Genomic DNA, 25,002 nt, shown 5'->3' on the forward strand with positions numbered 1-25,002 from the left:
ACCTTTCCAGCCTTGTACTCTGCTGCCTGTGTTTTTGTTGTTGTTAATGTCCTCTCGTTCATTAACCTATTTTCTATGACTCTATAACTGACGGTGGGAGTCCTGGGTTAGAACAAAAGCGGTCGGTTACAAACTGTACTGTAAGTGTTGTTGTTTTGTTAAAGAAGCTCCGTGGCTGCTAACAGAAAAAGAACTCAGCTGAGTTCAAGAGAGTGGCAGAATTCACATTCGCCAATTAATGCCCAGCAGAGTAGCGATTGTGGAGGGTGGTGACTAGTAAAATAAATAACCACTTCAAGGGGAACAGAAGTTCTGTTGAGTTTTTTTGGTGATGTGTCATTGGCTGGGCCAGTTCATTAAGGGAGAACAGACAATATTTGATATGTTGTGACATGAACACTCAATTAGATCATTGAGTTCAAATACTCAAATCACTGTCTTTATGCGAAGCAACCCTCAGAAGGTCCAGCAGTGACACATCAAATCACATCAGCGAGGAGACTCAGGCTCTTACTCCAGCCACTGCCTCTGTTGACACAAAGCAGGCCCACGCCCACAAACTCTCACCAAGTTAGACCCCGGGCGGCAGCAGAATGACAAACTTACTTCCTGCACTTGAAGGAAGCATCACATTTATGATGCTGAAGGAATTTTGTGTCAATCAACGCAAATGGAAACGTCAAGTGGCTGAACATCTTCCCATCAGAAAAAACAGCAAGTAAAACACCCGCGAATTTTGTATCTCGCATATCATGCGACCCCCCAAATTTAGGTTACAATTTAGGTCTTCAAAAGTCGCATGACACGCGAGTATATACGGTAGGTTCTTTACCCAGAGAGTAGTGGGGGCATGGAATGCACTGCCTGTGGAAGTAGTTGAGTCGGAAACGTTAGGGACCTTCAAGCGGCTATTGGATAGGTACATGGATTAGGGTAGAATAATGGAGTGTAGATTAAATTCTTCTTCAGGGCAGCACGGTAGCATTGTGGATAGCACAATTGCTTCACAGCTCCAGGGTCCCAGGTTCGATTCCGGCTTGGGTCACTGTCTGTGTGGAGTCTGCACATCCTCCCCGTGTACGTGGGTTTCCTCCGGGTACTCCGGTTTCCTCCCACAGTCCAAAGATGTGCAGGTTGGGTGGATTGGCCATGAAAAATTGCCCTTAGTGTCCAAAATTCTATGATTAATCTAGGACAAAAGTTTGGCACAACATTGTTTCTTACCTCCAGCATGACTTTCTGCATCGATTGAAGATCAAACTCTCCCAGCAATGTGATCACCAGTTGAAACTGTTTGCCACCCATTCCTAAAGACAACAATCACAGCTTTAGAAGGTTAAACTCATTGAGCACAGCTCCCAGGAGGAACTGGGGCCTGGACATTCATAGACCATACAGTGCAGAAGGAGGCCATTCGGCCCATCGAGTCTGCACCGACCCATTTAAGTCCTCACTTCCACCCAGTCCCCGTAACCGAATAGCCCCTCCTAACTTTTTGGACACTAAGGGCAATTTTATGGCTAATCCACCTAACCTGCACATCTTTGGACTGTGGGAGGAAACCGGAGCACCCGGAGGAAACCCACACAGACACGGGGAGAACATGCAGACTCCGCACAGACAGTGACCCAGCGGGGAATCGAACCTGGGACCCTGGAGCTGTGAAGCCACAGTGCTAATCACTTGTGCTACAGTGCTGCCCTATTCTTCCCTCTATTTCATGTTGCCCACTCAATGTTACCATTGCCTCTTTCCTCTCCCCCATTCCATATCCTGTTTACTCTCTCTTTATCTCGATATTGTGTCTACTATCTACTCTCTGTGTCACATCCTCCTGACTCCCGTCCAAATTAATAACAACATCAGGATTTTGAGCAAGATCACTGAGTCCATCAGGACGGCTCTGCTGAATCAGGGCTGGTCATTGTGGATCTAACACCACTTTCCTGCCTATTCCCGATAATCTCGTCAATCCCAAATCAGTACCTCGTCTCTCACTCTTTGTTCCTCCTTCAATTGCTGTTTCTCTCTCCCTTCTCCCTGTCACAGGAGAGAGAGAAATACAGCAAGATAGAGAGAATGTGTGTGAGAGAGAGAAATACAGCAAGATAGAGAGAATGTGTGTGAGAGAGAGAGACAGCAAGATAGAGAGAATGTGTGTGAGAGAGACTGATACAACAAGATAGAGAGAATAAGTGTGAGAGAGACTGATACAGCAAGATAGAGAGAATGAATGTGAGAGAGACTGATACAGCAAGATAGAGAGAATGAGTGTGAGAGAGAAAGATACCGAAAGGTAGAGAGAATGTGAGAGAGAAATACAGCATGATAGTGAGAATTTGAGAGAGAGAGAAATAAAGTAAGATGGAGAGAATGTGTGTGAGAGAGAAAAATACAGCAAGTTAGAGAGAATAAGTGTGAGAGAGAGTGAAACAGCAAGATAGAGAGATTGAGTGTGTGAGAGAGAAATGCAGCAAGACAGAATGAGTGTGAGAGAGAGTGATACAGCAAGATAGAGAGAAAGTGTGAGAGAGAGAAATACAGCAAGATAGAATGAGTGTGAGAGAGAAAGATACAGCAAGATAGAGAGAATGTGCGTGAGAGAGGAAAATACAGCAAGAATGAGAGAATGTGTGGGAGAGAGAAATACAGCAAGATAGAGAGAATGTGCGAGAGAAAGAAATACAGCAAGACAGAATGTGTGTGAGAGAGAAAAGATACAGCAAGATAGAGAGAATAGTGTGTGAGAGAGAGGAATACAGCAAGATAGAGAGAAATGTGCGTGAGAGAGAGAGAAATACAGCAAGATAGAGAGAATGTGTGAGAGAGAGAGAAATACAGCAAGATAGAGAGAATGTGTGAGAGAGAGAGAGAAATACAGCAAGATAGAGAGTGTGTGTGAGAGAGAGAGAAACACAGCAAGATAGAGAGAATGTGCGTGAGAGAGAGAGAAATACAGCAAGATAGAGAGAGTGTGTGAGAGAGAGAGAAATACAGCAAGATAGAGAGAGTGTGTGAGAGAGAGAGAGAAATACAGCAAGATAGAGAGTAATGTGTGAGAGAGAGAGAAAAACACAGCAAGATAGAGAGAATGTGTGGGAGAGAGAGAAATACAGCAAGATAGAGAGAATGTGTGAGAGAGAGAGTGATACAGCAAGATAGAGAGAACGTGAGAGAGAGAGAAATACAGCAAGATAGAGAGAATGTGTGGGAGAGAGAAAAGTACAGCAAGATAGAGATAATGTGTGTGAGAGAGAGAGATACAGCAAGATAGAGAGAATGTGAGATAGAGAAATACAGCAAGATAGAGAGAATGTGAGAGAGCGAGAAATTACAGCATGATAGAATGTGTGTGAGAGAGAGAATTACAGCAAGATGGAATGAGTGTGAGGGAGAAATACAGCATGACAGAGAGAATGTGTGTGAGAGAGAGAAATACAGCATGATAGAGAGAATGTGTGTGAGAGAGAGAAATACAGCAAGATGGAGAGAATGTGTGTGAGAGAGTGAAATACAGCAAGATAGAGAGAACGTGAGAGAGAGAGAGATATACAGCAAGATAGAGAGAATGTGTGTGAGAGAGAGAAAAACAGCAAGATAGAGAGAATGTGAGAGAGAGAGATATACAGCAAGATAGAGAGAATGTGTGTGAGAGCCTCACTCCATCCCGTTCCCTCACTCACTCCATCCCACTCCCCTCACTCACTCCATCCCACTCCCCTCACTCACTCCATCCCACTCCCCTCACTCACTCTATCCCACTCCCCTCACTCACTCCATCTCACTCCCCTCACTCACTCCATCCCACTCCCCTCACTCACTCCATTCCACTCCCCTCACTCACTCCATCCCACTCCCCTCACTCACTCCATCCCACTCCCCTCACTCACTCCATCCCACTCCCCTCACTCACTCCATCCCACTCCCCTCACTCACTCCATCCCACTACCCTCACTCACTCCATCCCACTCCCCTCACTCACTCCATCCCATTCCCTCACTCACTCCATCCCATTCCCTCACTCACTCCATCCCACTCCCCTCATTCACTCCATTCCACTCCCCTCACTCACTCACTCCATCTCATTCCCTCACTCACTCCCTGCAGAATAATAAAAGCCACTCTCTCAGTTGGAGATTTGATGATTGCTCTGGGAATTTTCCGGGGAAGTTTGAGTTTAAAACCCCTCCGGATGTTGATACCTGACGATGGTGATGTCGGATTTGGGACAATCATCGAAGATGCAACTTGTGGCGGAGTGGTCTCTTGCGCGGGTGGCAGAGTGGTCTCTGGCGTGGGTGGCAGAGTGGTCTCTGGTGCGGGTGGCAGAGTGGTCTCTGGTGTGGGTGGCAGAGTGGTCTCTGGTGCGGGTGGCAGAGTGGTCTCTGGTGCGGGTGGCAGAGTGGTCTCTGGCGTGGGTGGCGGAGTTGGAACGACAGCTTGAACTGGAAATAAGGGACACAAAGACGGGAGAATGAGTGAGGACAAAATCCCAACATCAAAGCAAAATAAAGAAAGTGCCGGGAATCTGAAGTCTTTCCAGAAGCTTCTGGAAAGACTCAGTACATCTGGGAACATCTGTGGAGCGAGGAACAGAGAGCCTTGCAGATTGAGAAACTGTTGTCATCCGAGGGCCAGAAGCCGACAAGGTTAACTCTGTTCCTCACCACAGACACTGCCAGACATGCTGAGTATTTTATATTCTTCTCCACAATCACCAAACTCCACTTCAAACCATTGCTAGAATTCAGCATATGAGAGAGAGGAGGTAAAACAGCCTCCGCAATCATTTAAATGTGACTCCTACCCAGACTGGTCCCCACACGGGACAGTCCACATCCTCCTGACCCCACAACAGACTCCTCCACCCCTCAGTAAGCCCCCCCCCCCCATGGTATTCCGCAAACCCGACCCCCAGAGTTGGGGCCTATTTTGTGATCCATGGATTGTGCTTCCCAGATCCCTCTGTGCCTCAGAGCTCTGCAATCTCTTACCATTTCCATAATCAGCTTCTTTATTATTCTTCCTGTCAAAATGGACACTTTCCCAAGTTATACTCCATTTTCCAGGTGATTTTTGCCCCCACATTTACCCTCTCGATGTCCCTTTATACCCTCCTTAAGTCGTCTTCACAATTTACTGTCCTTCCTATCATTGTGTCATCAGCAAAGTTAGTGAGCAGACATTCAGCCCCTTCATCCGAGTCCCTATCTCCATGTTCCTGAAATATCCTCAGTGACTCAGCTTCCACAGGCCCTGGGATAGAGAATTCCAAAGTCACATCCCTGTGATTTTATCATTTTTAAACCCTCACTCCCCCTCGGCCCTAATTGGCTTCCCCTTATTTTGGGTTTTTGCCCTGTGGTTCTGGATTCCCCGGGCAGGGGAAACAGCTCAGCCGCATCGACCCTGTCTCTCCATTTCAGTGTGGTTTAGGTTGCAGTGTGAGCTCAGTCACATTCCCACCTGGATGAAAAGGTTTTCCCTCAAATCCCCTCGAAATCTCCTGCCCCTTACCTTAGATCGATGCCCCCCGGTTACCCCTCAACTGAGGGGAAAAGTACCTCCCTATCCACCCTGTCCATGTCCCTCATAATTCTGTCCAAGTCACTCAGCTCCCTCCTCAGCCTTCTCTGCTCCAGAGAAAACATTCCCAGCCTATCCAGTCTCTCTCGATAGCTGAAACGTTGCAGCCCAGGCAACATCCTGGTCAGGTTCCTCTGCACCCTCTCTAATGCACTCACTGCTATAGTGTGCTGACCAGAACTGTACACAATACTCGAGCTGTGGCCTAACCAGTGTTTTATACAGCCCCAGCATAACCTCCCTGCTCTTATATTCTGTGCCTGGGTTAATAAAGGCAAGTATCCCATAGACCTTGTTAACGACCTTATATATCATCCTGCTGCCTTTAGGGACATATGGACCTGCACAGCCAGATCCCTCTGTACTTCCTGAGGTCTTACCATTCATTGTATGTTCCCTCCCCTTCTTATTCCCCCCAATAGGCATCACCTCACACTTTTCAGTGTTAATTTCCATTTGCCTCTGTTCTGCCCATCTAACCAGACTGTCTCCTGGGCTGGCAGGACGGACGTATGAGGAGAGATTGAGTCGGTTAGGATTGCATTCTCTGGAGTTCAGGATTAAATTCTAACAGGACTGGACAGGGTAGATGCAGGAAGGATGTTCCCGATGGTGGGGGTGAACCAGGGGTCACAGTCTGAGGATACAAAGAACAACACAGCACAGGAGCAGGCCCTTCAGCCCTCCAAGCCCATACTGGTCATGATACTATCCTTGGCCAAAACCCTCAGCACATCCTAGTCCGGCGGCATCGGCCATTTCGGACAGAGATGAGGAGAAATATCTTCACCCAGAGAGTGGAATTCATTATCACAGGAAGTAGTAGAGGCAAAACATTGGATGTTTTCAAGAAGCAGTTAGATATCGCTCTCATGCCGAAGTGGATCAAAGGATATGGGGGAAAGCGGGATTAGGCTATTGAGTTGGGTGATTAGCCACGGCCATAATGAATGGTGGAGCAGGCTCGAAGGGCCGAATGGCCTCCTCCTGCTCCTATTTTCCAGGTTTCTTTGACCAGCTCCTCGATATCGTCTTGTAATCTAAGGCTTTCCTTCTCTCATTCTTCAAACCTGTCACAAATTCTTGTCCAGTTTCCACAATCTCTCTTCATAAGAGACAGGCCAGACATCCCAGGAACAAGTCTGGTGAACCTTCGGAAAACTCCAGCTTTGGGAATAAAATCCTTCCTTAGGTAAGGGAACCAAAACTACACACACTGCTCCAGAGCACACTGCTCTGGTCTAACCAGAGTTCGATAAATTTGAAGCAAGACTTGGCGACTCCTGCACGGAATTCTCTGGCCATAATGTCTAACATTCCTTTAGCTTCCTAATTGCTCGTTGTAAATGCACGATAGCTCTCAGTGCCTTATTGATGAGGGCTCCCAGATCCCTTTGTACATCTACACTTTCTAATCTCGCACCATTTAAAAAATAACCCACACACCTGTTCCTCCCACAAAATGGTCGCCTCACATTTTCTACGGTATATTCCATCTCCCATGTTCTTGCCAACTCACTAAATCTGCCCAAATCCCCGTGAAGCCACTTTGCATCTTCCTCACAACTCACATTCCCACTCACGTTGTGCCTTTCACAATCTTGGAAAGGTTACATTGATCTATATTGTCAACAGCTGGGGCCCTGAGTACTGATCCTTGTGGGCCCCACTCGTCAGAGGCTGTCAATGTGAGAATGGGCCCTTTATTCCCACTCTCTGTTTTCAGCCTGTTAACCAATCCTTAATCTGTATCAGTATCTTGCCTCCTATCCCATTGCTGTAGTTTGTTGACCAACCTCCTGTTGGTGACTTTATCAAAAGCCTTCTGAAAATACAGGAACTCTACATTCCCCTTTATCAATTCTGTCAGTAACATCCTCAAAACACCCCCAACATGTTCGTCCAACATCTTTCCCCACATTAACCCATGTCGACTGTGTCCAATCAGATCATCATTATCCAAGTGTCCATTTCTCACATCCTTCCGAATTGATTTGAGTGTTTCCCCTCCGACTGCAGCAAGGTTACTGAATTGGGAAAGGGTTACAAAGGAGATATACGAGTGTCTGATTCAGTTACCGTCGCTGGAAATTACACTTTGGGTTTCAGTCCCTTACAGCAGGGAGGCTCTGATGTAACTTTGTCATCGCTGCTGCTGACCTGGGACATCCCAGAATTACCCATTTACTCCATTTAAAAACCCCAATGTACCTGTGCAGTAAGCGAGGCTACAGTAGGGAGTCTTCACCAAGTAATAAACAAAGTAATTGCTGCACTGTTTGATCTTTATTTCCACACTCCAGCGACAGGGATATCCACTCCAGTGAAAACACACTGTCCTCGTCACTTCCCCATCATCCGGAATGGGATGAATGCCTGAAATGAGGGATAGAAAGAGTGAAAAGTGTATCCAGTGTGAATATGTTGGACAGTCAATGGAAATCTGAGATAATAGATTCTGAAATTACCGTTTAACCAGCCCGGGGCATCTGTGGAGCAGCTCCGCACTGGGACAAGTTTATCAGGAATGGTCGATTCACCAGAACTGAAAGAACAATCACACAGTCAGTCGCTGGAATGGGGAAATCAAAATAAAATGTAGCTGGAATTACTCAGCTGGTGAGGCAGCCTGTGTGGAGAGAAACAGAATTAACCTTTCTGTTTGTGATGTCCCTTCGTCAGGACAGAGGAGTTATCACAACACCAAACATTAACTCAGATTCTCTCCACAGAAGCTGACTGAGCTGCTGAGTATTTGCAGCATGTTGTGTTTCCATTTCACATTGTATTCAGGAGGAAGTGTGTGAAATGTGCAGTGAGATTAACTCAGTGGGGGAGGGAATATTACTCATTCCCGGGAGCGGGAGAGAGAGGGAGAGACGGGGATATTCCCGGGAACGGGAGAGAGAGAGAGAGAGACGGGGATATTCCCGGGAGCGGGAGAGAGAGAGAGACGGGGATATTCCGGGGAACGGGAGAGAGAGAGAGAGAGATGGAGATATTCCCGGGAGCGGGAGAGACGGGGATATTCCTATAGCGGGAGAGAGAGAGACGAGGATATTCCCGGGAGAGAGAGAGAGACGGGGATATTCCCGGGAGCGGGAGAGAGAGAGAGAGGCAGGGATATTCCCAGGAGAGAGAGACGGGGATATACTCGGGAGAGAGAGAGAGACGGGGATATTCCCGGGAGCAGGAGGGACGGGGCTATTCCCGGGAGCGGGAGAGAGAGAGAGAGAGAGAAGAGAATGTTCCCGGGAGCGGGAGAGAGATGGAGATATTCCCGGGAGTGCAAGAGAGCGAGACGGGGCTATTCCCGGGAGCGGGAGAGACGGGGATGTTCCCGGGGGCAGGAGAGAGAGACAAGGATATATTCCCGGGAGCGGGAGCGACGGGGATATTCCCGGGAGCGGGAGAGACGAGGATATTCCCGGGAGAGAGAGAGAGACAGGGATATATTGCTGGGAGCGACGGGGATATTCCCGGGAGCGGGAGAGATAAGGATATTCCCGGGAGAGAGAGAGACGGAGATGTTCCCGAGAGAGAGACGGAGATATTCCCGGAGAGAGAGAGAGACGGAGATATTCCCGGGAGATGGAGAGAGAGACGGAGATAATCCCGGGAGCAGGAGAGAGAGAGAGACGGGGATATTCCCGGGAGAGAGAAGACGGATATTCCCGGGAGAGAGAGAGAGAGACGGGAGGAGAGAGAGAGAGACGGGAGGAGAGAGAGAGAGACGGGATATTCCCGGGAGAGAGAGAGAGAGGACTGGGATATTCCCGTGTGCGGGAGACAGAGAAGACAGAGATATTCCCGTAGAGGAGAGACGGAGATATTCACGGGAGCTGGAGAGAGATAGACGGAGGTATTCCCGGGAACGGGAGAGAGAGAGACGGGATATTCCCGGAGCGGGAGGGAGGAGAGGAGAGACGGGATATTCCCGGGAGAGAGAGAGAGACGGGGATATTCCCGGAGCGAGAGATCGAGAGAGAGAGACGGGGATATTCCCTCGAGAGAGAGACGGAGATATTCCCGGGAGAGAGAGACGGAGTATTAACGGAGAGAGAAAGAGAGACGTATTCCCGGAGCGGAGAGACAGAGAGAGACGGCATATTCCCGGCGAGAGAGAGAGACGGGGATATTCCCGGGAGCGGGAGAGAGAGAGAGACAGAGATATTCCCGGGAGAGAGAGAGAGAGACGGGGATATTCCCGGAGCGGAGAGAGAGAGAGAGAGACGGAGATATTCCCGAGAGAGGGAGACGGGATATTCCCGTGAGAGAGAGACGGGATATTCCCTGGGAGAGAGAGAGGGACGGAGATATTCCCGGGAGCAGAAGAGAGAGAGAGACGGAGATATTCCCGAAGCAGGAGAGACGGGGGTATTCCCGGGGGAGAGAGAGAGAGACGGGGATATTCCCGGGAGAGAGCGAGAGACGGAGATATTCCCGGGAGAGAGAGAGGGACGGAGATATTCCCGGGAGCAGAAGAGAGAGAGAGAGACGGAGATATTCCCGAAGCAGGAGAGACGGGGGTATTCCCGGGGGAGAGAGAGAGAGACGGGGATATTCCCGGGAGAGAGCGAGAGACGGAGATATTCCCGGGGCAGGAGAGACGGGGATATTCCCGGGGCAGGAGAGACGGGCATATTCCCAGGAGAGAGAGAGACGGGGACAATCCCGGGAGAGAGAGAGAGAGATGGGGATATTCCCGGGGAAGGAGTGATGGGGATATTCCCGGGAGCGGAAGAGAGAGAGACAGGGATATTCCCGGGGCAGGAGAGACAGGGATATTCGCGGGAGAGAGAGAGAGAGAGACGGAGATATTCGCGGGAGAGAGTGACGGGGATATTCCCGGGGCAGGAGAGACGGGATATTCGCGGAGAGAGAAGAGAGAGACGAGATATTCGCGGGAGAGAGAGATGGGGTTATTCCCGTGGCAGGAGTGACGGGATATTCCCGGAGCGAGAGAGAGAGAGACGGAGATATTCCCGGGAGAGAGAGAGAGACGGGGATATTCCCGGAGAGAGAGAGAGAGACGGGGACAATCCCGGGAGCGGGAGAGAGAGGGAGACGGGGATATTCCCGGGTGAGAGAGAGAGACTGGATATTCTCAGGAGCGGGAGAGAGAGAGAAACGGGGACAATCCCGGAAGCGGGAGAGAGAGAGAGAGACGAGGATATTCCCGGGAGAGAGAGAGAGACAGGGATATTCCCAGGAGTTGGAGAGATGGGAATATTCCCAGGAGCGGGAGAGACGGGAATATTCCCAGGAGCGGGAGAGACGGGGATATTCCCGGGGCGGAGAGACGGGATATTCCCGGGAGCGGGAGAGACGGGGATATTCCTGGGAGCGGGAGAGACAGGGATATTTCCGGGAGCGGGAGAGACGGGGATATTCCGGTGGGCAGGAGAGACGGGGATATTCCGGGGGTCGGGAGAGACGGGGATATTCCCGGGAGCGGGAGAGACGGGGATATTCTCGGGGGCGGGAGAGATTGGCTTATTCCCGGGAGCAGGAGAGACGGGGATATTCCCGGGACAGGAGAGACGGGATATTCCCGGGGCGGCAGAGATGAGGATATTCCCGGGAGCGGGAGAGACGGGTATATTCCTGTGAGAGGGAGAGAAGGGGATATTCCCGGGGGCGGGAGAGACGGGTATATTCCTGGGGGCGGGAGAGATGGGGATATTCCCGGGAGCGGCACAGACGGGGATATTCCTGTGAGAGGGAGAGACGGGGATATTCCCGGGAGCAGCAGAGACGGGGATATTGCCAGGAGCGGGAGAGACAGGGATTTTCCCGGGAACGGCAGAGACGCGGATATTCCCGGAAGCGGCAGAGAAGGGGATATTCCCGGGAGAAGGAGAGACGGGGATATTCCCGGGAGCGGGAGAGACGGGGATATTCCTAGGGAGCGGCAGAGATGGGGATATTCCAGGGAGCGGCAGAGACAGCGATATTCCCGGGAGCGGCAGAGACGGAGATGTTTCCTGGGACGGGAGAGACGGGGATATTCATGGGAGCGGGAGAGAAGGGGATATTCCCGGGAGCGGGATAGACGGGGATATTCCCGGGAGTAGGTTGAGACGGGGATATTCCCGGGAGCGGGAGAGACGGGGATATTCCGGGGAGCGGGAGGGTCGGGGATATTCCTGGGGGCGGGAGAGACGGGGATAATCCCGGGAGCGGCAGAGATGGGGATATTCCCGGGAGCGCGAGAGACGGGGATATTCCCGGGGGCGGGAGAGACTGGGATATTCCCGGGAGCTGGAGAGACGGGGATATTCCCGGGTACGGTAGAGACGGGGATATTCCCGAGAGAGAGAGATGTGGATATTCCTGGTAGCGAGTGAGAGAGAGACAGGGATATTCCCGGGAGCGGGAGAGACAGGGATATTCCCGGGAGCGGGAGAGACGGGGATATTCCCGGGGGCGGGAGAGACGGGGATATTCCCGGGGGCGGGAGAGACGGGGATAATCACGGGAGCGGGAGAGACGGGGATATTCCCGGGAGCGACAGAGACTGGGATATTTCCGGGAGCGGCAGCGACGGGGATATTCCTGGGAGCGGGAGAGACGATGATATTCCCGGGAGTGGGAGAGATGGGGATATTCCCGGGAGCAGGAGTGACTGGGATATTCCCGGGAGCGGGAGAGAGGGGGATATTCCCGGGAGCGGCAGAGATGGATATTCCCGTGAGAGTGAGAGACGGGGATATTTCCGGGGGCGGGAAAGACGGGGATATTCCCGGGGGAGGGAGAGACGGGGATATTCCCGGGAGCGGCAGAGACGGGGATATTCCCGGGAGCGGGAATGAAGGGGATATCCCCGGGAGCGGGAGTGACGGGGATATTCCCAGAAGCGGCAGAGACAGGAATATTCCCGGGAGCGGGAGAGACGGGATATTCCTGGGAGCGTGAGAGAAGGGGATATTCCCGGGAGAGGGAGAGACGGGGATATTCCCGTGAGCGGCAGAGACGGGAGAGACGTGGATATTCCCGCGAGTGGGAGAGAAGGGGATATTCCCGGGAGCTGGAGAGACGGGGATATTCCCGTGACGAGGAGACGGGGATACTCCCGGGAGCGGGAGGGACGGGGATATTCCTGGGAGCGGGTGAGAAGGGGATATTCCCGGGATGCGGGAGAAGAGAACGGGGATATTCCCAGGAAGCGGCGAGAGCGGGGCTATTCCCGGGATCAGCGGCAGAGAAGGAGGATATTCCCGTGAAGATGGCGTGGATATTCCCGGGAGCAGGAGAGACCGGATATTCCTGGGAGCAGCAGTGGACGGGGATATTCCCGGGAGCGGCTGAAGAAGGGAATGTTCCGGGGACGGAGAGACGGGGATATTCCCGGGAGTGGGAGGAGAAGGGGATATTCCCATGAGCGGGAGAGACGGGGATATTTCCGGGAGCAGCAGAGACGGGGATATTCCGGGAGCGGGAGAGACGGGGATATTCCCGGGAGCGGCAGAGAAGGGGATATTCCCGGGAGAGACGGGGATATTCCCGGGAGCAGGAGAGACGGGGATATTCCCGGGAGCAGCAGGGACGGGGATATTCCCGGGAGCGTCAGAGACGGGCATGTTTCCGGGGACGGGAGAGACGGGGATATTTGCGGGAGCGGGAGAGAAGGGGATATTCCTGGGAGAGGGAGAGACAGGGATATTTCCGGGAATGGGAGAGACGGGGATATTCCCGGGAGCGGCAGAGACGGGGATATTCCCGGGAGAGGGAGAGACGGGGATATTCCCGGGAGCGGCACAGACGGGGATATTCCTGTGAGAGGGAGAGAAGGGGATTTTCCCGGGGGGGGAGAGACGGGTATATTCCTGGGGGCGGGAGAGATGGGGATATTCCCGGGAGCGGCACAGACGGGGATATTCCTGTGAGAGGGAGAGACGGGGATATTCCCGGGAGCAGCAGAGACGGGGATATTCCCGTGAGAGGGAGAGAAGGGGAAATTCCCAGGAGAAGGAGAGACGGGGATATTCCCGGGAGCGGGAGAGACGGGGATATTCCTAGGGAGCGGCAGAGATGGGGATATTCCAGGGAGCGGCAGAGACAGCGATATTACCGGGAGCGGCAGAGACGGAGATGTTTCCGGGGACGGGAGAGACGGGGATATTCATGGGAGCGGGAGAGAAGGGGATATTCCCGGGAGCGGGATAGACGGGGATATTCCCGGGAGTAGGTTGAGACAGGGATATTCCCGGGAGCGGGAGAGACGGGGATATTCCGGGGAGCGGGAGGGTCGGGGATATTCCTGGGGGCGGGAGAGACGGGGATAATCCCGGGAGCGGCAGAGATGGGGATATTCCCGGGAGCGCGAGAGACGGGGATATTCCCGGGAGCGGGAGAGACGGGGATATTCCCGGGTACGGTAGAGACGGGGATATTCCCGAGAGAGAGAGATGTGGATATTCCTGGTAGCGAGTGAGAGAGAGACAGGGATATTCCCGGGAGCGGGAGAGACAGGGATATTCCCGGGAGCGGGAGAGACGGGGATATTCCCGGGGGCGGGAGAGACGGGGATATTCCCGGGGGCGGGAGAGACGGGGATAATCACGGGAGAGGGAGAGACGGGGATATTCCGGGAGCGACAGAGACTGGGATATTTCCGGGAGCGGCAGCGACGGAGATATTCCTGGGAGCGGGAGCGACGATGATATTCCCGGGAGTGGGGAGATGGGGATATTCCCGGGAGCAGGAGTGACTGGGATATTCCCGGGAGCGGGAGAGAGGGGGATATTCCCGGGAGCGGCAGAGATGGATATTCCCGTGAGAGTGAGAGACGGCGATATTTCCGGGGGCGGGAGAGACGGGGATATTCCCGGGGGAGGGAGAGACGGGGATATTCCCGGGAGCGGCAGAGACGGGGATATTCCCGGGAGCGGGAATGAAGGGGATATTCCCGGGAGCGTGAGAGAAGGGGATATTCCCGGGAGAGGGAGAGACGGGGATATTCCCGTGAGCGGCAGAGACGGGGATATTCCCGGGAGCGGCAGAGACGGGGCTGTTTCCGGGGACGGGAGAGACGTGGATATTCCCGCGAGTGGGAGAGAAGGGGATATTCCCGGGAGCTGGAGAGACGGGGATATTCCCGTGACGAGGAGACGGGGATACTCCCGGGAGCGGGAGAGACAGGGATATTCCCGAGAGAGAGAGATGTGGATATTCCTGGTAGCGAGTGAGAGAGAGACAGGGATATTCCCGGGAGCGGGAGAGACAGGGATATTCCCGGGAGCGGGAGAGACGGGGATATTCCCGGGGGCGGGAGAGACGGGGATAATCACGGGAGCGGGAGAGACGGGGATATTCCCGGGAGCGACAGAGACTGGGATATTTCCGGGAGCGGCAGCGACGGGGATATTCCTGGGAGCGGGAGAGACGATGATATTCCCGGGAGTGGGAGAGATGGGGATATTCCCGGGAGCAGGAGTGACTGGGATATTCCCGGGAGCGGGAGAGAGGGGGATATTCCCGGGAGCGGCAGAGATGGATATTCCCGTGAGAGTGAGAGACGGGATATTTCCAGGAGTGGTAGAGACGGGGATATTCCCGGGAGCGGGAGAGACGGGGATATTCTCGGGGGCGGGAGAGATTGGCTTATTCCCGGGAGCAGGAGAGACGTGGATATTCCCGGGACAGGAGAGACGGGATATTCCCGGGTGCGGCAGAGATGGGGATATTCCCGGGAGTGGGAGAGACGGGTATATTCCTGGGGGCGGGAGAGACGGGGATATTCCCGGAAGCGGCAGAGACGGGGATATTCCCGGGAGAGGGAGAGACGGGGATATTCCCGGGAGCGGCACAGACGGGGATATTCCTGTGAGAGGGAGAGAAGGGGATATTCCCGGGTGCGGGAGAGACGGTTATATTCCTGGGGGCGGGAGAGATGGGGATATTCCCGGGAGCGGCACAGACGGGGATATTCCTGTGAGAGGGAGAGACGGGGATATTCCCGGGAGCAGCAGAGACGGGGATATTCCCGTGAGAGGGAGAGAAGGGGAAATTCCCAGGAGCGGGAGAGACAGGGATTTTCCCGGGAACGGCAGAGACGCGGATATTCCCGGAAGCGGCAGAGAAGGGGATATTCCCGGGAGAAGGAGAGACGGGGATATTCCTAGGGAGCGGCAGAGATGGGGATATTCCAGGGAGCGGCAGAGACAGCGATATTCCCGGGAGCGGCAGAGACGGAGATGTTTCCGGGGACGGGAGAGACGGGGATATTCATGGGAGCAGGAGAGAAGGGGATATTCCCGGGAGCGGGATAGACGGGGATATTCCCGGGAGTAGGTTGAGACGGGGATATTCCCGGGAGCGGGAGAGACGGGGATATTCCGGGGAGCGGGAGGGTCGGGGATATTCCTGGGGGCGGGAGAGACGGGGATAATCCCGGGAGCGGCAGAGATGGGGATATTCCCGGGAGCGCGAGAGACGGGGATATTCCCGGGGGCGGGAGAGACTGGGATATTCCCGGGAGCTGGAGAGACGGGGATATTCCCGGGTAAGGTAGAGGCGGGGATATTCCCGAGAGAGAGAGATGTGGATATTCCTGGTAGCGAGTGAGAGAGAGACAGGGATATTCCCGGGAGCGGCAGAGACGGGGATATTCCCGGTAGAGGGAGAGACGGGGATATTCCCAGTAGCGGCAGAGACGGGATATTCCCGGGAGCGGGAGAGACGGGGATATTCCTGGGAGCGTGAGAGAACATAGAACATAGAACAGTACAGCACAGAACAGGCCCTTCGGCCCTCGATGTTGTGCCGAGCAATGATCAACCTACTCAAACCCACGTGTCCACCATATACCCGTAACCCAACAACCCCCCCTTAACCTTACTTTTCTTTTAGGACACTACGGGCAATTTAGCATGGCATCTTTGGACTGATTTAATTGAGTTGAATTGAGTTTCCCCTGGACTTACCCGTTGAATCTGTACCATCCAGTGGTAAGGTTTTTATCACATTTCAAACTAGAACAGTCAGTATTAGCACACTTTGTGCTTCTCCATGGCTGGTTCAGGACTGTGTGATTCACACACGGGTCGGCAGACAATAAATGGCAGCAATCTGTAAAGATTGTAAAGATAAAGTTTAGGAAATGTTCCACACTGACTCGTCTCCATTGAAACATTAAAAACCTCCGTTTCACCCACTGCTCTGCTATCAAATCCCTGAAATGAAAGCGGGAATGTCTGCTCCTTCCCGAGACCAGCACCCGGAACTCCCCACCCTCACCCCCCGACTCCCAGCTCCATCAAACATCAGACTTTGGCTCGATTCACTAATTGGGAATGTTCCATTGGGAGCAGGTTTAGCCGCATGTTTCCGAGTACTCGCCATGCCGAGACACACATGGATATACAACGTGACTCGCGCTGTATATGGAGCCTCAGCGGGGAACACGTGGCCGAGGCTGCACACAGGCCCCGTTTTGTACATCAGGGAGCTCCGCTCGCCAGAACTCCCCAGTGTAACGAGAGAGCGGGAAGCCAACTTCAAATGACACAGCCAGGGTGCCCAGGTGGCACAGCCAGGGTGCCCAGGTGGCACAGCCAGGGTGCCCAGGTGGCACTGCCAGGGTGCCCAGGTGGCACAGCCAGTGTGCACAGGTGGCACGGCCAGGGTGCCCAGGTGGCACAGCCAGGGTGCCCAGGTGGCACAACCAGGGTGCCCAGGTGGCACAGCCAGGGTGCCCAGGTGGCACAGCCAGGGTACCCAGGTGGCACAGCCAGGGCGCCCTGGACGTCACCAGTGCCGGGGCACCACCCTGCCCAAAGGGCATGCATCTGAGGGTCTCCAGACCCCCGGGAGACCCCCACGGGAGACCCTACCCTCCCCCCGAGTGCCGTTGGGTCTGGTTCCCGATTGTGGGGTGCAGTGCTGAATAGCGCTCGCCCGAGGTCTCAGAGGTGAAGGGCCTGAATCCCAAAGCCTCAGACTCCTCGGGAATCTGATCCAAATACTGATCCCGCCCACAGTGTATGTATGTCGGGAGACGGTGGGAGCCGGGTCGATCCCGGCTCTCCTGGCATTTACCGGCCGCCCTGCGCCATGGCGAGCTGATTCTAGTGCTCAGCGTGGCCATTGGATCGACCCCTTTGTATTTTTAAAACTTATTCTTTCAGCCTGAAAACCTCAACAACTTGTTCCAGTGAATTTCACACCCAAGATTCCCCCAAACTTTCCAGGATGTTGACCTCACTTCTCCTGGGAATCTCCCGATATTCCCCATGTTTCACTCTGTGGGATCCACATCCTTTCGGCTCATTTAAATTCCCAGACGCTGGAATCTCCCGGTTCCCAGGATTTAACGGCCGTGCCCGGGAGAGCTCACCAGGCCTCCGTTTATACCGGTCCACACAAACGTGGCGCAGACGTAACGGCACCTGGGGGGAGGGGGGGGGGGGGTGTCCTAGGCCATTGGAGACCCCCAGGGTGGTCAGGGACTGGACGGGGGGGTCGTGCCAGGGAGTCCAAATGCCTCCCTCCCTCTGCCCCAACCCTCCTCCCACTCAAACCCTCCCTCTGAAACCCCTCCCTCCCAAACCCCGCTTCCAAAATCCACCCACCAAAACACCTCCTCTCTAAACCCTCCATCACAAATCCCCCTCACTAAATCCTCCCTCCACTCAAACCTTCCCTCTGAAACCCCTCACAAAACGCCCCTCGCCAAATCCTCCACCTCAATACCCTCCCTTGCTAAACACTCCCTCCGAAAACACTCCCTCTGAAAACCCTCCCTACCCAACTCGTCCTTCCCAAAACCCTCCACCTCTTGAACAGTCCCTCCACTCAATCCCTCCCTCCTAAAAACCTCCATCCAAAACGCTCCATCCAAAATGCTGCCTCCAAATCCCTCCCTCCACCCAAACCCTCCCTCCAACATCTCACCTCCCTCCAGAACCTCACCTCCCCCAGTGCCTCATCGCCATCCATCACCTGCCTTCCAACAACACCCACCTCGCACCAGTTCTTCACTAATTGCCAGCGTGCCTCCTCCCTCCAGCACCTCGCCACTCTCCAGCGTGCCTCCACCCTCCAGCGTGCCTCCTCCCTCCAGCACCTTGCCACCCTCCAGCGTGCCTCCACCCTCTGAAGTGCCTCCTCCCTCCAGCACCTCGCCACCCTCCAACGTGCCTCCTCCCTCCAGCACCTCGCCACCCTCCAGCATGCCTCCACCCTCCGACGTGCCTCCTCCCTCCAGCACCTCGCCACTCTCCAGCGTGCCTCTACCCTCCGACGTGCCACCTCCCTCCAGCACCTCACCACCCTCCAGCGTGCCTCCTCCCTCCAACGTGCCTCCTCCCTCCAGCACCTCGCCACTCTCCAGCGTGCCTCTACCCTCCGACGTGCCTCCTCCCTCCAGCACCTCGCCACCCTCCAGCGTGCCTCCTCCCTCCGACGTGCCTCCTCCCTCCGACGTGCCTCCTCCCTCCAGCACCTCACCACCCTCCAGCGTGCCTCCTCCCTCCGACGTGCGTCCTCCCTCCAGCACCTCGCCACACTCCAGCGTGCCTCCTCCCTCCAGGAACTCGATACCCTCCAGCGTGCCTCTTCCCTCCGACGTGCCTTCTACCTCCAGCACCTCGCTACCCTCCAGCTCCTCGTCACCCTCCAGCACCTCATCACCCTCCAGCGTGCCTCCTACCTCCAGCACCTCGCCACCCACCAGCGTGCCTCTTCCCTCCGACGTGCTTCCTCCCTCCAGCACCTCGCCACCCTCCAGCTCCTCGTCACCCTCCAGCACCTCATCACCCGCCAGCGTGCCTCCTACCTCCAGCACCTCGCCACTCTCCAGCGTGCCTCCTCCCTCCAGGAACTCGATACCCTACAGCGTGCCTCCTCCCTCCACCGTGCCTTCAACCTCCAGCACCTCGCTACCCTCCAGCTCCTCGTCACCCTCCAGCACCTCATCACCCGCCAGCGTGCCTCCTACCTCCAGCACCTCGCCACTCTCCAGCGTGCCTCCTCCCTCCAGGAACTCGATACCCTCCAGCGTGCCTCTTCCCTCCGACGTGCCTCCTACCTCCAGCTCCTCGTCACCCTCCAGCTCCTCGTCACCCTCCAGCTTGCCTCTTCCCTCCGACGTGCCTCCTCCCTCCAGGACATCGCCACCCTCCAGCGTGCCTCATCCCTCCAGCGCGCCTCCTCCCTCCAGCGTGCCTTCTCCCTCCAGCACCTCGCCTCCCTCCAGCGTGCCTACTCCCTCCAGAGTGCCTCCTCCCTCCATCGTGCCTCCTCCCTCCACCGCGCGCCTCTCTCCAGCGTGCCTTCTCCCTCCAGCACCTCGCCTCCCTCTAGCGTGCCTCCTCCCTCTAGCGTGCCTCTTCCCTCCGACGTGCCTCCTACCTCCAGCTCCTCGTCACCCTCCAGCGTGCCTCCTCCCTCCAGCGTGCCTTTTCCCTCCAGCGTGCCTTCTCCCTCCAGCACCTCGCCTCCCTCCAGCTGCCTCCTCCCTCCAGAGTGCCTCCTCCCTCCAGCACCTCGCCACCCTCCAGCGTGCCTCCTCCCTCCAGCGTGCCTCCTCCCTCCAGCGTGCCTCCTCCCTCCAGCGTGCCTCCTCCCTCCATCGTGCCTCCTCCCTCCAGCGCGCCTCCTCCCTCCAGCGTGCCTTCTCCCTCCAGCACCTCGTCTCCCTCAAGCGTGCCTCCTCCCTCTAGCGTGCCTCCTCCCTCCAGCGTGCCTTCTCCCTCCAGCACCTCGCCACCCTCCAGCGTGCCTCCTCCCTCCAACGTGCCTCCTCCGTCCAATGTGCCTCCTCCCTCCAGTGTGCCTCCTCCCTCCAGCGTGCTTCCTCCCTCCAGTGTGCCTCCTCCCTCCAGTGTGCCTCCTCCCTCCAGCGTGCCTCTTCCCTCCAGCGTGCCTCCTCCCTCCAGCACCTCACCTCCCTCCAGCGTGTCTCCTCCCTCCAGCACCTCGTCACCGTCCAGCGTGCCTCCTCCCTCCAACGTGCCTCCACCCTCCAGCGCGCCGCGTCCCTCCAGCACGTCGCCCCCCTCCAGCGTGCCTCCTCCCTCCAGCACCTCGTCACCCTCCAGCGTGCCTCCTCCCTCTAGCGTGCCTCCTCCCTCCAGCACCTCGCCACCCTCCAGCGTGCCTCCTCCCTCCAGCGCGCCTCCTCCCTCCAGCACCTCGTCACCCTCCAGCGTGCCTCCTCCCTCCAGCGTGCCTCCTCCCTCCGACGTGCCTCCACCTTCCAGCGTGCCTCCTTCCTCCAATGTGCCTCCACCCTCCAGCGAACCTCCAACTCCGACGTGTCTCCTCCCTCCAGCACCTCGCCTCCCTCCAGCGTGCCTCATCCCTCCAGCGTGCCTCCTCCCTCCAGCTTGCCTCCTCCAGCGTGCCTCATCCCTCCAGCGTGCCTCCTCCCTCCAGAGTGCCTCCTCCCTCCAGCTTGCCTCCTCCCTCCAGCGTGCCTCCTCCCTCCATCTTGCCTCCTCCAGCGTGCCTCATCCCTCCAGCGTGCCTCCTCCCTCCAGCGTGCCTCCTCCCTCCAGCTTGCCTCCTCCCTCCAGCTTGCCTCCTCCCTCCAGTGTGCCTCCTCCCTCCAGCACCTCGCCACCTATCCAGCGTGCCTCCTCCCTCTGATGTGCCTCCTCCCTCCAGCGTGCCTCCTTCCTCCAGCGTGCCTCCTCCCTCCGACGTGCCTCCTCCCTCTGATGTGCCTCCTCCCTCCAGCGTGCCTCCTCCCTCCAGCACCTCGCCACCCTCCAGCGTGCCTCCTCCCTCCGACGTGCCTGCTCCCTCTGATGTGCCTCCTCCCTCCAACACCTCGACTCCCTCCAGAATGCCTCCTCCCTCCAGCACCTCGCCACCCTCCAGCGTGCCTCCTCCCTCCGACGTGCCTCCTTCCTCCAGCACCTCGCCACCCTCCAGCGTGCCTCCTCCCTCCGATGTGCCTCCTCCCTCCAGCACTTCGCCACCCTCCAGAGTGCCTCCTCCCTCCAGCGTGCCTCCTCCCTCTGATGTGCCTCCTCCCTACAGCACCTCGCCACCCTCCAGCGTGCCTAATCCCTCCAGCGAGCCTCCACCCTCCAGCGTGCCACCTCCCTCCAGCACCTCGCTACCCTCCAGTACGTCGCCACCCTCCAGGGTACCTTCTCCCTCCAGCACCTCGCTACCCTCCAGCACCTCGCTACCCTCAAGCACATCGCCACCCTCCAGCACATCGCCACCCTCCAGTGTGCCTCCTCCCTCCAGCGCGTCACCTTCCCCGGCAAACTCTCTCACTGAGATAATTGTACAAACTCTCCCGATCATCCTCAAATTTCAATCCTCCCAAACCATTCATTGTGTCACAATCTCCTCTGACCTGAGCCTAAAACTTCATCCGTCTGCGTCCAACACAACCCCGTCACCCAATCACTGGAGGCCACAAGCTCATCCCAACATTCCGAGCTGGGGAATGTCTTCCCGAAAACTCTCAGTCACTCCACCTTCCTCTCGTCCCCGAACACCCTCCTAAATACACATCCTTCAATAAAATCTCTTCAAAAACCACATTCTCTCTTTCAAACCAATTCTTTGGTCAGGAAGAAGCTCTCGAGGTTTTGAGGGGAAGATACTGAATGGAGAAGATTGTATTTGTTGTACAATAGCCGAGCGTCCTGAATGAAAGTTACTCACTCAGACATCCCAGAATCAGCAACAATGTCTTCATCTCACTCGGCATATCCTGCAAAGGAAAAGAGACAATCCGTATGAGAGAGAATTCCGGCCATGGGAAAATGAGAGAGAATGTTAAACTGTGGGTGTGATAGTAAACATTGAGTTTATCTATCTATAGTCAGTGAAGTCTCTCTCTGGGAGTGGGATAGTAATCATTGAGTTTATCTATCTATAGTCAGTGAAGTCTCTCTGGAAGTGGGATAGTAAACATTGGGCCCGATTCTCCGCTGCCCACGACGGGTCGGAGAATAGCGGGAGGGCCTTCCCGACAATTTTCACGGCCTCCCGCTATTCTCCCCCCCGTGGTATTGTGTTAAGTAAATAATGGCATGATGGGAAAATTAGTCATGTTTCTTGGTACTATAAAGTTTAAACTGACTTCGCATAACCTAAGGCACAAATACAAGCAGCCAAGGTAAACTTGACCCGAAAACTTGCTGACTCTAAACTCAGATTAAAACTCAGTCGTCCCACCCCAGAGCAATCTAAATACACAAGATAAACTAGAAATAGTTATTTTCGATACTGAAACAAATCTGCTCCGTTTCTTAAACATGCACCAAAAGACAAGATAGTGATATGAGATCCTGAGTCCTCTAAAGGTCAGCAAGGTGACGCCATTTTAATGATTATTACTTATGTTTTACTTTTGATCAAATTCCTGACCAAGCTGTATTCACGTTATCTTGATTTTATAATGTATAAATGTCTACCTATTTTCTGTAACATCCAGACTTGGCAGTTTGTACTTGGCTGCCTTCCGACTTCAAGTCTCAGCCATACTGCTAGCAGTTGTAGTTCGTAAATAAAGCTTAGTTTTGCTTTCCTAACGAACCTTGTTGAATCTTTTTATCACAGTCCAGAAGCGGGGAAAATATTGACTACGACATTTGGCGCTGCGAGAAAAAATCCAATATCCTGAGTGATCTTCCGTGAGGGACTGAGTAAAAGTGATCGAAGCTACGACCGGAGTAAAGAGACAGACGCCGACACAAGGTATGATTCACCTTGGTCTCTCTCTCTCTCTCTCTCGGATTGCTGGCTTGACCCCTCATCCCTGACGGAAGTAACTAAACAGGTGACGGTTCTCGAATCTAAATTTGACTGTGAGTAATTTTGGGGTCAGGGACCCGATTGTGATTAGCCGCAGGTCAGGGACCTTTTTGATCTTGTTTTCCATCCAGATCAGATTTATACGGGCTGTCAATAAATTTGGGTCAGGGACCCTTTGATTAAGTTTTGGGGTCAGGGATTCTGTGAGTAAGTTTTGGGGTCAGGGACCCTGTGAGTATTTTTTTTGGGGGTCAAGGACCCTCCAATTTGATTTGGTACCAGAAATTTTTTAAAAACATTTTTGCCAGGGACACATTATGGGACAAACTTTAGACAAAACTAGGGGCAATTCCCCTGTATTTTTCATGTGTTTAGAAAACCCTTCTCATGAACGTAGACTGTCTGCAGCGCTGCTTTAAACAATACATTAGGTAACGATATCTGGCCACTAGGTTACACAGGGAACTTGGAACTACGATAATTGCATTGTCGCTGAAAAAATTATTTGGCAGAGAAACGCCAGCTTCAAACTTAACGCAACGAACAATCACTGTTTATGAGTTGAAGAGATAACGCCCGCAAAAGAGGTATTGATGATTGTGTGAATGGGATAGAAAACAGTCAAAATACTAAAACAGCAATCTGGCAATAACAAACCTCCTGTTGGCAGTAATGTAGGGCTGGCCCATAATATTATAGGAAAAGAGGATCCTCCCAGTTGCTCTGGAATGCCGTTGTTCCACTATTCAGGTGATACGGAAGGGGAGGACGATTTCAACCCTGGACCCCACCCTCATCCTGCACTCCCCGATCCTACAATGCCACTGTCCCAAGTCCTGACTCCCCCTTCTGATCCCATTACCAATGAAACGCCCGCTAACGTTTCCCCCGTAGCGACACGCACTCGGTCACATACGCAAGCTGTAAATATGCAACAACCCTTTACCTCTGTTAATCAGGCTTTTCTTGATTTATCACTCCAACCTAATGAGAAGGAAACTTTTCCTCCAGCCTCCCCCTTGTAATGTGTAAGATATTGTTTTACTGACACAGGAGAACAGCCCTAGCCACCTTGACCTTGCCCCCTTGCTGCCAGGCTCATAACACATAGGGAACTGTCATACGTCCATTCTCCATACATTATAAACAACCCTTTTCTACGGAGGACATGATAATTTACTAAAAAGTGTTGATTAAAAGATCCACAAGAAGGGAATTATGGAAGTGAAGTTAATGAGTTACCAATTTAGAAGCATGCTGGGGATAATGACTGAATTTTAACATTGATTTTGAATGAAATTTAGTAGATCAGATAATGTAAACGAACTACTGCTTGGTATGTTGTACTGGCCTTATTATGATAACAGGTGGTTCTTCTGAAGGAGAACAAAATGAATACTCGAATTGTTTTTAAACTAAGGGCAAAACATTCACATATCCTCTTGTAAATGTTCCTAAGCTTTCTCTCTTCAAAGTTGTTCAGTTCACACTATTTCAGTTTATAAGAAAATGCCTTTCGAATTAACTTTACGAATAGAAGTAATTAACTATGAATAAGCTTTTAGATTACGTGAAAAGACGCAAAAGGCATCACACCAAGTTCTCCGCCCCTTAGATTCTGCAGGAAACATTAACCATTTCAGCAGACAGTTGGTCTTTTTTGAATTGACAAAGAAAACTACACGTCTC

General features: G+C 54.0%; 1 protein-coding gene and 1 long non-coding RNA gene across 4 annotated transcripts in view; one reads left to right on the forward strand and one right to left on the reverse strand.

Annotated features, from left to right (window-relative positions):
- The window catches only part of LOC119957114 (pancreatic secretory granule membrane major glycoprotein GP2-like), a 48,020-nt gene that overhangs the window by 13,654 nt on the left and 9,364 nt on the right, over positions 1-25,002 (reverse strand). For 2 of the 3 annotated variants that reach the window (XM_038784814.1, XM_038784813.1), the window contains exons 2-7: positions 22,219-22,267; positions 16,515-16,659; positions 8,055-8,131; positions 7,798-7,962; positions 4,203-4,445; positions 1,225-1,307 (exon numbers count right to left, since the gene is read on the reverse strand). In XM_038784814.1, coding sequence (XP_038640742.1) covers positions 1,225-1,307; positions 4,203-4,445; positions 7,798-7,962; positions 8,055-8,131; positions 16,515-16,659; positions 22,219-22,264 — 759 coding nt within the window. In that variant the 5' untranslated portion in view covers positions 22,265-22,267. The remainder of the gene's footprint in view (positions 1-1,224; positions 1,308-4,202; positions 4,446-7,797; positions 7,963-8,054; positions 8,132-16,514; positions 16,660-22,218; positions 22,268-25,002) is intronic. The other variant, XM_038784815.1, reaches the window with a different exon arrangement.
- Positions 223-23,205, forward strand: LOC119957115. Its single transcript, XR_005458751.1, has 2 exons — positions 223-718; positions 23,119-23,205. It is a non-coding gene; the product is annotated as an uncharacterized LOC119957115 (long non-coding RNA).

The sequence above is a fragment of the Scyliorhinus canicula genome, chromosome 25 (genome assembly GCF_902713615.1).
Source record: "Scyliorhinus canicula chromosome 25, sScyCan1.1, whole genome shotgun sequence".
In the NCBI taxonomy this organism is placed as follows: Eukaryota; Metazoa; Chordata; class Chondrichthyes; order Carcharhiniformes; family Scyliorhinidae; genus Scyliorhinus; species Scyliorhinus canicula.